Raw genomic sequence first — 12,119 nt, 5'->3', positions numbered from 1 at the left:
CCCGGTGCCGGCTCCCACAGAACTGATCGACAGCGGCAGCTCTGGCAAGTCACTTTAATTTCTCCATGCCTTTGGTAGCTATCTGTTTAAAGATAAAATAGATAAATTTGAAATAAGGAGGCAGCACGTGTCGTGGCAGGTTGAGAGCAAAGCTTGTGCTGCCTCTTTTGAAGCTCCTTTGCTGCTCCTGGAATGGGTGAGGGTCTGGGATGCCGAAGCTGTTTCCCTCCTGGGGATATCCATGTAAGTCTTTCTCCTGCCCCACCATTGTTCTTCCATATGGGCTGAGGCCTTCTTCCCTTTCTCAATTTTAGCTGAAATGAGCCAAATTCAGCAATCACAGCAGGGAGGGAGGAGGAAGCGATGGTGGTGGACAGACAGGGCAGCGCAATTGCACAAGCCTCGCTTCCTAAGGAAATGAGACAAAAAAAAAAAAAGATTCAGACACCCTGGTGGAAGTGATAAAGAAATTTGTATTCCCGTTTCCCCTGGCAGCAGTGCTGCACTGTGACAGGCCATCTTTTATCACGTCTCTAAACAAAGTACAGCTGGGACCGTGTGATAAATCTTCCCCTTACCCCATGCCGCTACTGAAATAACTCAGAAGTGTCAGTTCAAAAAAGGACGTGCTGCATTTCTTCCCCTTATTAGCAGAAATAACAAGCCTGCGTTTGATAATCTGGCCTGCTTGGAAACGTCAACCCTTCCATTTTCCATCTGAATGACTACATGGAGCTCTCTTACTCTAATCTCGCAGTGTGCCAGGGAATCCGTGTCCTCTTTGGGTAGCTCCGTCCTATAAAGCACTGAAGCTCGTAGCGTAACAAAACAATTTCCAGGTGCATTTGGCTTTTCGGGAGGTACATGCTGTTGCCTGATAAGGGCGCCTGTTGTACTCAGCTTTCCCCTTAGGTGCATCCCTGCAGATAAAACTTGTTGCAGAAGACACAAGCACAACGACTGCTGGAGGAAAATGGGTCCATGGGGGCCTGTGCTTGATACTGGCACAAGCAGAAGCTGCGTGTAGGGGGGGACAGGGGCCAACATTACATCCCTCCGGGGGCTTTTAACGACGGCGCTGTGTGTCATGCGCAGCATCTCCTCCCACTGTGGCTGCAGGGCTGCTGGCAGTGCTGGTTTCCCCAGGGGGGGTCTGTAAGGGGAAAACGGACCAGTTTGCTTTCACAGCTAAGACGTACCGCAGCGACGTTTTTGTTAGTTTGCCTTTTCCCTGCTCTTTCGCGATTTAATCACTTGACACGCTTTTCGCATGTGCTGGATCCCGAGAGCCTCTGTGCGGCCCCGCCCCTCCGCCTCCAGCCCCGCCCCTCCGCCTCCAGCCCCGCCCCTCCGCCTCCAGCCCCGCCCCTCCGCCTCCAGCCCGGCCCCACCCCTCCCCTCGCCCGCCGTGTCCCTGCGCGGCCGCCGTAGGGCCGCACGTGGCTCTCCCGCGCCGCATCCGCGCGGTGGCGTCGCTCTGCGGCGCCCGCGTAAGTCACGGTGGTGGCGGGAGAGCGGGGTCGGGGCCTCTCCTATCCGGCGGAGCCCGCCCGTCGCGGCCCGCGCTCGGGGACGATGCTGCGGCTGCGGTGGGGACTGAGGGTTGTGAGTTGCGGCCTCTCCGCCGCGGGCAGCGCGGCGTGCGGCGGGCCCTGGCGCCGGCTGCCCCGCGTACGTACCCGCCGGGCCCTGCCGCTGGCGCTGGGGAGGCGGGAGAGGGCGGGTGGGCCGCGGGGGGAACCGCCTCGGCTCGCCCCCTCCTCAGCCTGCCGGTCTCGCCGCGGGCCGGGCTGCGCGGGCCCCGCGGCCCTTCTCCTTGGAGAGCGGGGGCAGCCCCGGGGGAGGTGACACGGCCTCGGAGAGAGCGGGGGTGGGCGCCCCTCCAGCTCCTTACACAGCCCCGGCTGCCCCCTCCGCTGCCGCGGGGGGGAGGGGGGGGGGCTGGCACTTTCTGCCTCATTTTTCTGGCTGAGTCCTGTCTGCTGTTCCGTCCCTTGCAGGTTCTCGCAATGGCTGAGGATTTGAGAGCAGCGGTCCCCAGCCCGACCAAGAGACTGAACAGCGGCAGCGAGGCGGTTGAAAGGGTAGAAGAAAACGGACATAAGAATAAAAGGTTGAAGAGGGATGCGGATGAGGAAGATGCGGAGGATCAGAATAAAAAGTCACCCAAAAGGAAGATTGTGTTGTTGATGGCGTATTCGGGGAAAGGCTACCATGGGATGCAAGTACGTGGTTTGGCAAAACAACGTGGCCTGCTTTTTGTTTGAAGTCTGTTAGGTTTATAACTGTAGTCACGGCGACAGAGTCGGGAAGCAGTTGCAGCTGGAAAAACTGGGGCAGGAGCAGTGCGTGCCTGGATTCAAATGGGTTGGTAGTAACTTGCATTTAAAAAGTCAGTGGTACATCTCTCATGTTTGGTGATTCTAGTGAGTCTGCCTCTAGCACAGAGCTTCAGCAGAAGATCTTTCAAAAATTGCTGCAGACAAAGCTCTTGAGGAGACTGAAAGCACAGGCACTGCAGTTCTGTCAAAACCTGTGGTGCTCTCTGCCCTTCTGACCAGTGCACCAGCTTCTGGCTGAAGCTGTACATTTCAAATCACTGGGGCTAAATTTCTCTTAGGTTAGACCTCAAGTTGTCTCACTGCATGCAGATTCCGGAGAACTGAGCTGCGTATTTGAATGAAACAAATTTGCATCTATGTTGCTGTCTGTTGTACTTCTAAAAAGATTATCTGTACTTGAAGACATTTTAAATTCTTCTTTTGCTGATGCACTCTAACGGGATGGTTTTTAGCAGTTTAGAAACAGGAAAAGTGTTGCAAGACTTCCATGTTTGCACGTGGAAGAAAAGGGATGTTGCTTTGTCACAGCACCAGCATCCGAGCAGTGCCCCGGCACCAGTCTTGTGGCACACGGTTTTTGTCACCAAGAGAATGATGTTGCTCCATCTGCTGCTCCTCTCCGTGTACTGCAAGCTCCATGCACGCTCCTGAGGCGCACTTTCAAAGCTCCACGGGATAATTGATAAGACTGCACACAGAGAGGGAAGGGAGTCTTTCATGCTTATGCAACAAAGTCGATTTGTTCAACAGCAGTAACCCTTAGGCACTTACACGGATGTGCCCAGAAGCATATCGGCTTTATTGCTCTCGTAATTGAATGGTGTGTGTCGAGGGCATGTGCTTTGAAGCCTTACACTCAAATGGAGTTGTGCATTTCTGTTAGAATTCATCTGTGAGTGGAGTGCAGAAGTCACTGGAGAAAATCATAGTCTGTGTTACACGACAGCTCAGGTGAACTGAGCCAAAGAACCCAATCTAATTTCCAGCAGCAGAATTTGCGGAGGCTACGTTTGGAGTGGCAGCTGTTAACTTGCAGGCACTGGAACAGTGTTTTATTGGTGCTCTTTCATGCAGTTGAAGGAATTGTAAAAAAACTCCATTATAGAAGTATTGCACAGTGAAATTAGAAATGATCCCTTACTTGCAATAACAGTAAAAGCTAAATCAGAATATAGATTTTTTTATTAACACTCTGGTAAAGTATAGTTAGTTTTAGAGAATGGCAGTGCTTTTAGAGCTGTGAAGGGGGAAGACTTAAAGAATTTTGGAACAATGTTCAATTAACATTTTTCAGTTATCATCTTCAGTTATCCGATTATTACTATTTGTTCTCTTTCTTATTTTTACTATATGTCTTCTGTTAGAGAAATGTGGGATCTTCACAGTTCAAGACTATTGAAGATGACTTAGTGTCTGCCCTTGTTCAGTCTGGCTGCATCCCAGAAAACCATGGGGAAGATATGAAGAAAATGTCTTTTCAGCGGTGTGCTCGAACAGATAAGGTACGCTGCTTAGGGCCTGTACTCCCAGAAACTCTGGTGTACCCCCACCAGTGCTACTGGGATTGACTGGCAAAGCGTTGTCTCGAGTGAGATCCAACAGCAAATACCATTCACGGTGAATGTTGCTTGAAGCTTCACCTTTCATCCACTACTAAACTTAAGAACAAGCAAATATTTAGAAAGCACAGGATATTGATTAGATGGTGTCTGTAAAGCTGGTGCTTTGTACCTAAACTTTGTGTTTCTGTCATATTCATCTGCTTCAGCCTCCCAACCTGCTGCTGCTCCTCATTGTTGCTGCCTGGTTGATGCGGTGCTTGCGAGTTTAGCTGCCTCTCGGTTGTTTTTAAGCCTGCCACAGTGGGGGTCTAAGTCTGAACTGGAGTTCATGGCTCATCTTACATATAAGTCATTTCTTTTCAGTTGGTGCTTTACTTAATAGCAGTCAAACACAGTGAGATGTCATGGAAGGGAGTGCAATGTTCTGCTATCTAAGATTGCTAAGGTGCTGTATGGCTGTGCAGCACCAGCAGGTCTTCCAGGAGTACTCTGACTTGGATTTCTGCCTGTGGCCTTGCCTTTGCCTTGCTTCAGCCTGAAATGACCAGTGAGAAAAAGGAATAAATTTGTTCTTCATCTATTTCAATTCTGCAAGTGCTGTCCCGGGGCTTCCAAGGTACATAATTATGTGTTTGTGTGTTTTATGGTTTTTATAGGGTGTGTCTGCAGCTGGACAGATTGTGTCGCTAAAGGTCAGGCTAATAGATGACATCTTAGAAAAGATCAATAACCATCTTCCTTCTCACATCAGAATTCTGGGTAAGAATATTGGAATGGGCAGAGAAAATGTCTTCTAAGAGGAGCTTTCTCCCGCAGAAGGTCTCTCCCTTACCATTATAATTTTACTCATAAGCGTTTAGTTTTAATGTAAAATCCATATGTTTGTTAGTTTGAAATTAGGGTCCTATAAAATAAATGTGTCTTTTGATTGTATTTTATTTAAAAAAATTCTTGTTGGTAGGAATGAGATCACAATCAGGTTGTAACCTACTGATTCAAAAACCTAATGTCGCTTTTAAAACAAGGTCTGAAGAGAGTTACTGGGGGATTCAACTCCAAGAACAAATGTGATGCCAGAACCTACTCTTACATGCTGCCAACATTTGCCTTTGCCCATAAAGACCACGACGTGCAAGAAGAGGTTTATCGACTGGACAAAGAGACCCTTGAAAAAGTGAATAAACTGCTTGCGTGCTATAAAGGAACACACAACTTCCACAACTTCACATCTCAGAAGGGACCCAAGGACCCCAGTGCCAAGCGGTACATCATGGAGATGTACTGTGGAGAGCCGTTTGTGAGGGAAAACATAGAATTTGCGGTGATCAAAGTGAAAGGTCAGAGTTTCATGATGCATCAAATAAGGAAGATGATTGGGCTGGTGATAGCTATTGTGAAAGGTTATGCTGCCGAGTCTATCATAGAGCGTAGCTGGGGAGAGGAGAAAGTAGATGTCCCCAAAGCCCCGGGACTTGGGCTGGTCTTGGAAAGAGTACACTTTGAAAAATACAACAGACGTTTTGGAAATGACGGGCTGCATGAGCCACTGGAGTGGACAGAGGAGGAGGAGAAGATTGCTGTTTTCAAAGAGCAGCATATCTATCCTACCATTATCAACACAGAAAGGGAGGAGAAATCCATGGCAAACTGGCTAAACACCCTCTCCATTCATGACTTCAACTCTTCTGCTGTTGGGATGCAAGCTAACAACAAAAATTCAAAGGTAACGATTGAAGCTGTTATTTTATCAAATGGAAGCTGTCAAGTTGAAGTGGCTCTCCCCTTAGTAACATTTTTGTTTGCTATGAATATGCTATGAAAGATGACAGTCATCTGGAGTATGAAATGTGTTTTATCTCTTCTGTCTTCCACTTGATGATAGTGGAATGAACTATACAGCCTGTTATTTTTGCAGGGGTTTACGTGGGGCAGTTGAGGGAGGGAGGAAAGAATGCTTTAAAGCACAGGCCAATCTGCAGAATCATAAACTGGCAACAGAAATTGTGAACATGTTAGCAGCCCTTGCTGTTGTGAAGCTGTTTGAGAGACTAGTTTTCAGGTTGACAATTTCCCTTTAAATACCTGCTGGCTTTTTGTATTCTCTGATTTTTGGGCTAATTCTCATTTTGTGTAATGCCCTGTTCACTAGATAAGGTTTGGAATCGGGGGGGGGGAATTTTGGACCAGCTTTTTAAAGTAAATCTGCCATGAGCTCAAAATGGGTCATCAGAACAACTCCTACTGAGTAAAATGGGATATTGCGGAATCTGATTTCTGACAACAGGAACTGCTGTTAGCTGTAAGTTGCAATAAAATAAAGGCATAGAAAACATTTTTAACAAAAAGAAAATTTCAAGGTAAAGATTTTTTTTTTCTGGTTGAGATGCAGAATAGCCTCACAAGAAAAGAGTGGAAAGATGTTTGGGGCGTGCTAGAAGTAGGTTGGAAACCACATGAGGAATCCTGAGTCAAACTCGCAAAGTATTTCTTTAAATTGACACTGGAGTGACTTAAAATACAGTAGCACTTGATTGGACCAATCCCCCGATCTGACTTTGAAGCAAGCCCTGCTTGAGTGGGGCCTTGGACTTGATGACGTAAAGATACCTTAAAGTTCTGTATGTAGTTCAGATTTTCTTGGTCAGAGGGCTGACAAATCCTTGAACGATGAGTGATGGGCAGGACTAAAACTTCTGTGTAGTATAATTCAGAAGAAAATAATGACCTTTTTTTCACCTAGTAGAGTCCTTAAAATTAGCTTTATTTTGTGTAGATAATGATCCTGCTCTGAGGAATGTTAGGTTTAATCCCGTCTCTGCCATTTTTTGTTTGAGTATGAGAAAGAATTTCAACATATAAAGGAAAATTTACAGCCTCATTGAACAGCACAAGCAAGACAGCAGAAATGTCTCAGGGTTATTTTTGTACTAGTGGTAATTGTTTTTCTGAAGTATAATGCTGTATGAGGACGTTTGTGACAGGAGGTTTTGACAAATGCCACATTAGTTTGGTTAAACGGGACCCAACGAGACCGTGTGGTGCAGAGAGTTTTTACCTGGCTCGGAGTTCTTGATGATAATGTTGACAGGACTTAACTGCTGTCAGGTTCAAAATCACTGATGTATTGCTAGCAGGAGGCAGCTCTGCTTGCTTTAGATAAACTCGACCAAATGCAATTTTGGCATCGTAGTTAGCGCAAGCTGTCTGGAGAAGGATAAATAAGGGATGATATGACAGACTCCTTTGAGACTTTGCAGGCTGTTTGCACTTCAATGAGCTGTGCTTGCTGTTACAAAGGCAACTGTCTTAAGTCTCTCAGAACTTATTTTGTAGTAGGATATTAAATTGTCAATGTTAAATTCATGGGATTGGAGGTTTATATGTTTTCAGCAAGTGGTGGTGAGGAAAAAAAAAAAAGAGTAACTACAGGCATATTGTCATGTTAGCCTTTCTTTATAAAATCCTTTGATGCCAGTCATATCAGTCAAAATACTTGCTTCAAAAAATTACATAAACCCCCCAAATTTATCACACCATATTAACTTAATCCCGAAGGAGTGGCTCCCAGTTAAGAACTCAGACTTCAGTTTCCTTGTACGTTGCTAACAATTTGTAATATTTGCCTAATACAACTGACTTCATTTTTAAAAAGTATTAGTGAGCCCTTCCATATCTCTACTACAGTTTGGGCATAACAGCAAACAAACTTACTTCTCAAATCTGACTTTAGACAATGTAACAAACAGCTTTTGAGGGACTTGCATGAAAAAAGCACTTGTTTCCCCTGCATTCATTTTAAACATCAGTATTTCATGCTATTATGCCACTTTTTAAGTTTCCCACATACTGCAGGTTGTCATCATGCAGTTGTAAATAGAAATGAGAAGAAATTTATTCTGCTGGTGAGTGTAATTTTTTTTTGCTACAAACAGAAGTTTGTTACAATAGATAGGTCTAAGACCTGAAGTTGGGATCTAGCCCCATTTTCTCGTACCTTTGGAGAAGTTTAAAGTCCATGTTTTTGATTTAGGACGATCTCTAGATGTAAATGAAATACTGACAAACCATTTTCCATTTTACTTTACAGAACAGCAGCGATCTCGAAGGCAGCGATGGTTGTGATGATGATTCCGACTGAGCCAGTAAGTGGCTGGACGTGGGACCCTTACTGCTTGCAATTCCCTTTGTCTACAAAAAAGTGGCCTTTTTAAATCCAAGAATCAGTAAAGCAGGGGTTTGTGTGCTTGCAGAACAAGAACCGGATGCCCAGGAGAAACTGGGTGGGGAAGGCAGCGCAGTAGAAAAAGTAAAAGAAGCTTTTTATACCACTGACTGATTCACCTGACTGATATACTTGAAAATAGTGTAACAGGAAAGAAGCTTTCTAAAAGAATCTCGTAACGCAGGATATCTTCATTGCTATTTGAATAATGCTTTTATTATATGTTCACCTGGAAAATAGTATTTTAAATATGTATAATCTCTACATAAAGATGGGGCAAATCATTTTAATATACTCTTATTAGTAGTAGTATTATTATGAAGTTATGACTCCATGAACATTTGATTATTTTTTTTTTTTATTTTCTTCACCTTTACTGAACCTGATCTCTAGAAACACCGTTAAGCTTTTATTCTCCATGTGATCCATGACTTTCCTGTGGAATAACATGCATGGGTTAGGAACTCATTATCATGCTGACTACTGTGAATTCTTTTGGTATTGAAACAAATCTTCTGTGCTTTCTAAAGCTTTGCAAGTCTAAAAGAAATGATTCCTCACTCAGTGAGAGGTCTTAATTTTGGAATGTGGACTGAACCATACATTTCAAGGCGAGACCTTGTATTTGGGAGATGTCATCCTCCCAGTATTGCCCATGTGCTTGGGCAGATTCAGGAGTATAGATCCGCAGCTACGTTTGTAGTTGGGCCTCTTCTACCTGAGGTGTCGTTTCACAGACCTGTAGTTGAGATGTGAGGAGAAGACGTAAACTAATTGTTAGGGCTGCGATTCAAAGTGTGGAGTCATGAACGTTGTAGTGTTGCCTGTGGTGGATCACTAAATGTGTTGCTGCTGGTTTAGTATTTCTGGTTTTAGTGGAAATCTGCTAGCCATCTGTTAGATTCGGAGTTGAATGAGTTTAGTGTGTGTGAAAAGGAATGGTGCTGACTTCCTCTGGGCTTTAATCAAGTCTGCCTTCACTTTGTGTGTGTGAACTCTTCATTCCCATCAAGCTGCTCAGAACGCAGGAATGTGTGCAATGATTCAGGAAGCACCTGTCTGAGGACTGTCTTCCTTTAGGAATTCATATTAATTTTCTGTGTTTTGGGGACGTGCATACTCTGGAGTTCTTGCTCTCCGTTACCCAGCTGTGGTTTGACTTCTGGTTCTTGTTTCCAACTCTCCATGGAGGTGGTAGAATAAAAAAAAAGTAAAGGTAGAAGCCTTCCTGTCCTCCTGGAACGCTGTGGAACGCTTTTGGAAGGGGTGGAACAAGACTCTGTAAGACTTTGGGTACAAGTACATGTGCTTGATATGCCTCCCTAGCTGGGTCCATATGGAGACTTCCTTATGGTAGTTATTGAATATGAAGAGTCAACTCTTTGCTCCTTCATTCAGTGGTTTCTGGCCAAAGCCTCAAATTTTATGGCTCCTTCTGGAATTAGGGTTTTTCTGCCAGAGCACAGCTGTCCCTTAAAAAGGGATTTGCTTGTTTTTCATCTGCATTTTAATTACTGGTTTTTATTTTATCATGAAGGCCTTGCTCCACTTTATCAGAGCAAGTGTGAAGAAGTGTTCTGGAGAGGGAGTCTTACCTGGATTTTCATTTATGTCCCTTGCTGGTTCATACTATTGACCTAATCTGCATTAGTCTTCTATCCAAAGCTCTGTCTTTCTATCCCTTTCAACCTGAGAAAAACACCTTTATTGGCTTATAATAAAGGCCCCCAAACTGACATGTATCTCAGCTGCAATCAACGAGAATTTCTATTTATAGCCTTTGGAGAAAACATAATAATAAAAAAGGATATTTCTTACTTCTTGGTATGCGTGCTGTTTTATTTCATGGGGGTTATTAACCTGGTATTTCAGCTCTGTTTTCAGTGCAGGAGCTGAGTAAAAAATAAAATACAGAGGTGGTTTAACACTGTGTTACGGGGAAGAAAATAAAGACGGAGCGCTGTGCTCGGTCCAGAAGGCCGCTGTCGCGGGCCGAGGCCCGCGGGGAGGGCCGCAGGCTCGGGAAGGCCGAGAACGGGCGCGTCGGACGGATTCCTGAGGAAAAGGGCTGGATTTTAAGGGAAATTAAGATTCTTCGCTGCCGCTCGAATTCGACTCGACACCGCCGTGCAGGGGGCGGCCTGGCCCGGAGCCACACGGGCTGTGCGCATGCGCCGATCTTCGCCGCTCACCCCCGCCCTTTGCGGGTGGCACCGTCGGGTGGGGGCGTGCGCCCGCTCCCCACCCCCCGGTGAGCGGGGAATGGTATCGCCTAGAGGGGCGGGGCCGGCTGGCCAGGGGGCGGGACGAGGGGCGGCTGCCGCCGCAGCCGCCAGGGGGCGCCGCAGTGCCTGTGCCCCGCGGAGCGCTGCGCCGCCGGGAGCGGGCGTACGGCAGGGCGGGGTAGTGGGACACCCGTGGGGCCCGGCGGGGCCCGGGCGTGTGGCGGGGCAGCGGAATGGGACACCCCGGTGTCCTATTAATGGAAGACCATGGGGCACCCCAGTGGTGGGGCCCGGCAGGGGGCGGGGAATGGGACACCGAGAGGTGGGGGCGGCGGAGGGGCTGGGGTCGCGCGGACGCTCTGAGGCGGCTGAGGGAGGGCTCTCCCCCGCTTGGTTCCGCGTAGTCGGGCGGCGGCGGCAGGGCTGCCGAGCCGGGCGTTAGAGCCTGTTTTTCTCTTTCCTGGCTGACGGAGGGCGTGAAGTAAAACGGCCTCCTTCCTACCTCGGGAGCCGCGGCCCCTCCGGGGCGGGCGGGGGTCAGTCGGCGGCCGTGCGGCGGTGGCGGGCGCTGGGCTGCAGCCGGCGGGAAAGCCGCTGACAGGAGAGCGGCAGTAGCGCTGCCCGCCCGGCGCCGCGGGGTGCCCTGCGGCAGAGCAGGTGCGGCCGTGCGCGGCCCTTGTGCCTTCAGGTAACTTTATTTTTGCGCTAAAGCTTCTTCGCGGCCTGGCCAGCAGTGCTGCGGCTGTTACCGCAGCATTTAAAGCATTTAAACCCCGCTTGGGTTTGTAATAATGACATACGTGGCCGAGATGGACTCATAGGATAAATCATTCTGCCCCTCAAATGGCAGTGCTTTATGAAACGAGAGATTTGGGAATTGTATGTGGTGTTGTCACAGCATCCATCATCTCCGGCGCGTGACGGTGTGTGTCTGAGAGCACCGGCCTCCCTCAGTCCCCGCGCTGACGGCCGTGTTGGTGGTGGACAGACGTCCCTGTGCTGGAGAAAGCCCAAAGCACCTGTTGACTGTCCTGTGTTGTCTTCAAACATAACCAGTCAAGACTCGGTATGTGCTGTGGGAATCCCCTGCGTCTGACTGTAGTGATAGGATGAGGGGTAATGGTGTCAAACTGGAAGAGAGTAGATTTAGATTGGACATCAGGAAGAAATTTTTCACTCTGAGGGTGATGAGCCCCTGGCCCAGGTTGCCCAGAGCAGCTGTGTCTGCCCCATCCCTGGAGGTGTTCAAGGCCAGATTGGACGGGGCTTGGAGCAACCTGGGCTGGTGGGAGGTGTCCCTGCCCAGGGCAGGGGGGTTGGAACTGAATGGCCTTTAAGGTCCCTTCTAACCCAAACCATTCTATGATTCTATGACTGCCAGAAATAAAGTAACTGGATAAATCTACTGGAATGACAAAGAATTCAAGTGGTTAAATTGAGTTAAATGGTCAGTGATCGCTGACATGAACTCTCTATATAAAAGGAAGCAATTCTGTGACCGTAAAAACCATTTAATAGCAAAATAAAAAGAATGTAAAAGTGAAATCAAAGGTAAATGTGGACAGAGCTTTGGAAGTGGTAGACCAATGCACTGCTTTATTGATAATAAGATACTTTATTAGGTTAACTTTATTTTAGTTCCAGAATAGTACTTCACACAGGAGATTCATAATTAGTTTTGATAACAATTTTAAAAAAAGTCACGACCTTTAAAATAATGCTGGCACATATAATACATATATTAATAATTTATGGTAAAGTATTTATG

The 12,119-nt window shown here is 47.0% G+C and overlaps 1 protein-coding gene across 3 annotated transcripts; it reads left to right on the top strand.

Moving 5' to 3' along the window:
- Positions 1–1,520: 1,520 nt before the first annotated feature.
- PUS1 (pseudouridine synthase 1) lies at positions 1,521–8,563 on the top strand. 3 transcript variants are annotated; one of them, XM_082491468.1, is made up of 7 exons: positions 1,521–1,671; positions 2,001–2,225; positions 3,707–3,844; positions 4,561–4,663; positions 4,930–5,627; positions 7,992–8,046; positions 8,155–8,563. In XM_082491468.1, exons 1-6 carry the CDS (start codon positions 1,576–1,578, stop codon positions 8,040–8,042), a joined length of 1,311 nt encoding a protein of 436 aa, XP_082347594.1. In that variant the 5' UTR covers positions 1,521–1,575; the 3' UTR covers positions 8,043–8,046; positions 8,155–8,563. The 3 variants fall into 3 exon arrangements, with proteins under 3 accessions (XP_082347594.1, XP_082347593.1, XP_082347595.1); XM_082491467.1 differs by having other exon boundaries at positions 7,992–8,563; XM_082491469.1 differs by having other exon boundaries at positions 1,522–1,589; positions 7,992–8,563.
- Positions 8,564–12,119: the final 3,556 nt, after the last annotated feature.

This window comes from Vanellus vanellus (assembly GCF_965231255.1).
Source record: "Vanellus vanellus genome assembly, chromosome: 16".
In the NCBI taxonomy this organism is placed as follows: Eukaryota; Metazoa; Chordata; class Aves; order Charadriiformes; family Charadriidae; genus Vanellus; species Vanellus vanellus.
The sequence above is the reverse complement of the archived record's forward strand: the minus strand, read 5'-3'. Positions and strand labels throughout refer to the sequence as shown.

Bases quoted from the DNA above. Each gene is read 5' to 3' on its own strand.
- PUS1 (XM_082491468.1), top strand. From the start codon at position 1,576: ATGCTGCGGCTGCGGTGGGGACTGAGGGTTGTGAGTTGCGGCCTCTCC. The intron at 2,226-3,706 runs GTACGTGGTTTG...GTCTTCTGTTAG, and splicing joins AAGGCTACCATGGGATGCAA to AGAAATGTGGGATCTTCACA. The intron at 5,628-7,991 runs GTAACGATTGAA...TTTACTTTACAG, and splicing joins CTAACAACAAAAATTCAAAG to AACAGCAGCGATCTCGAAGG.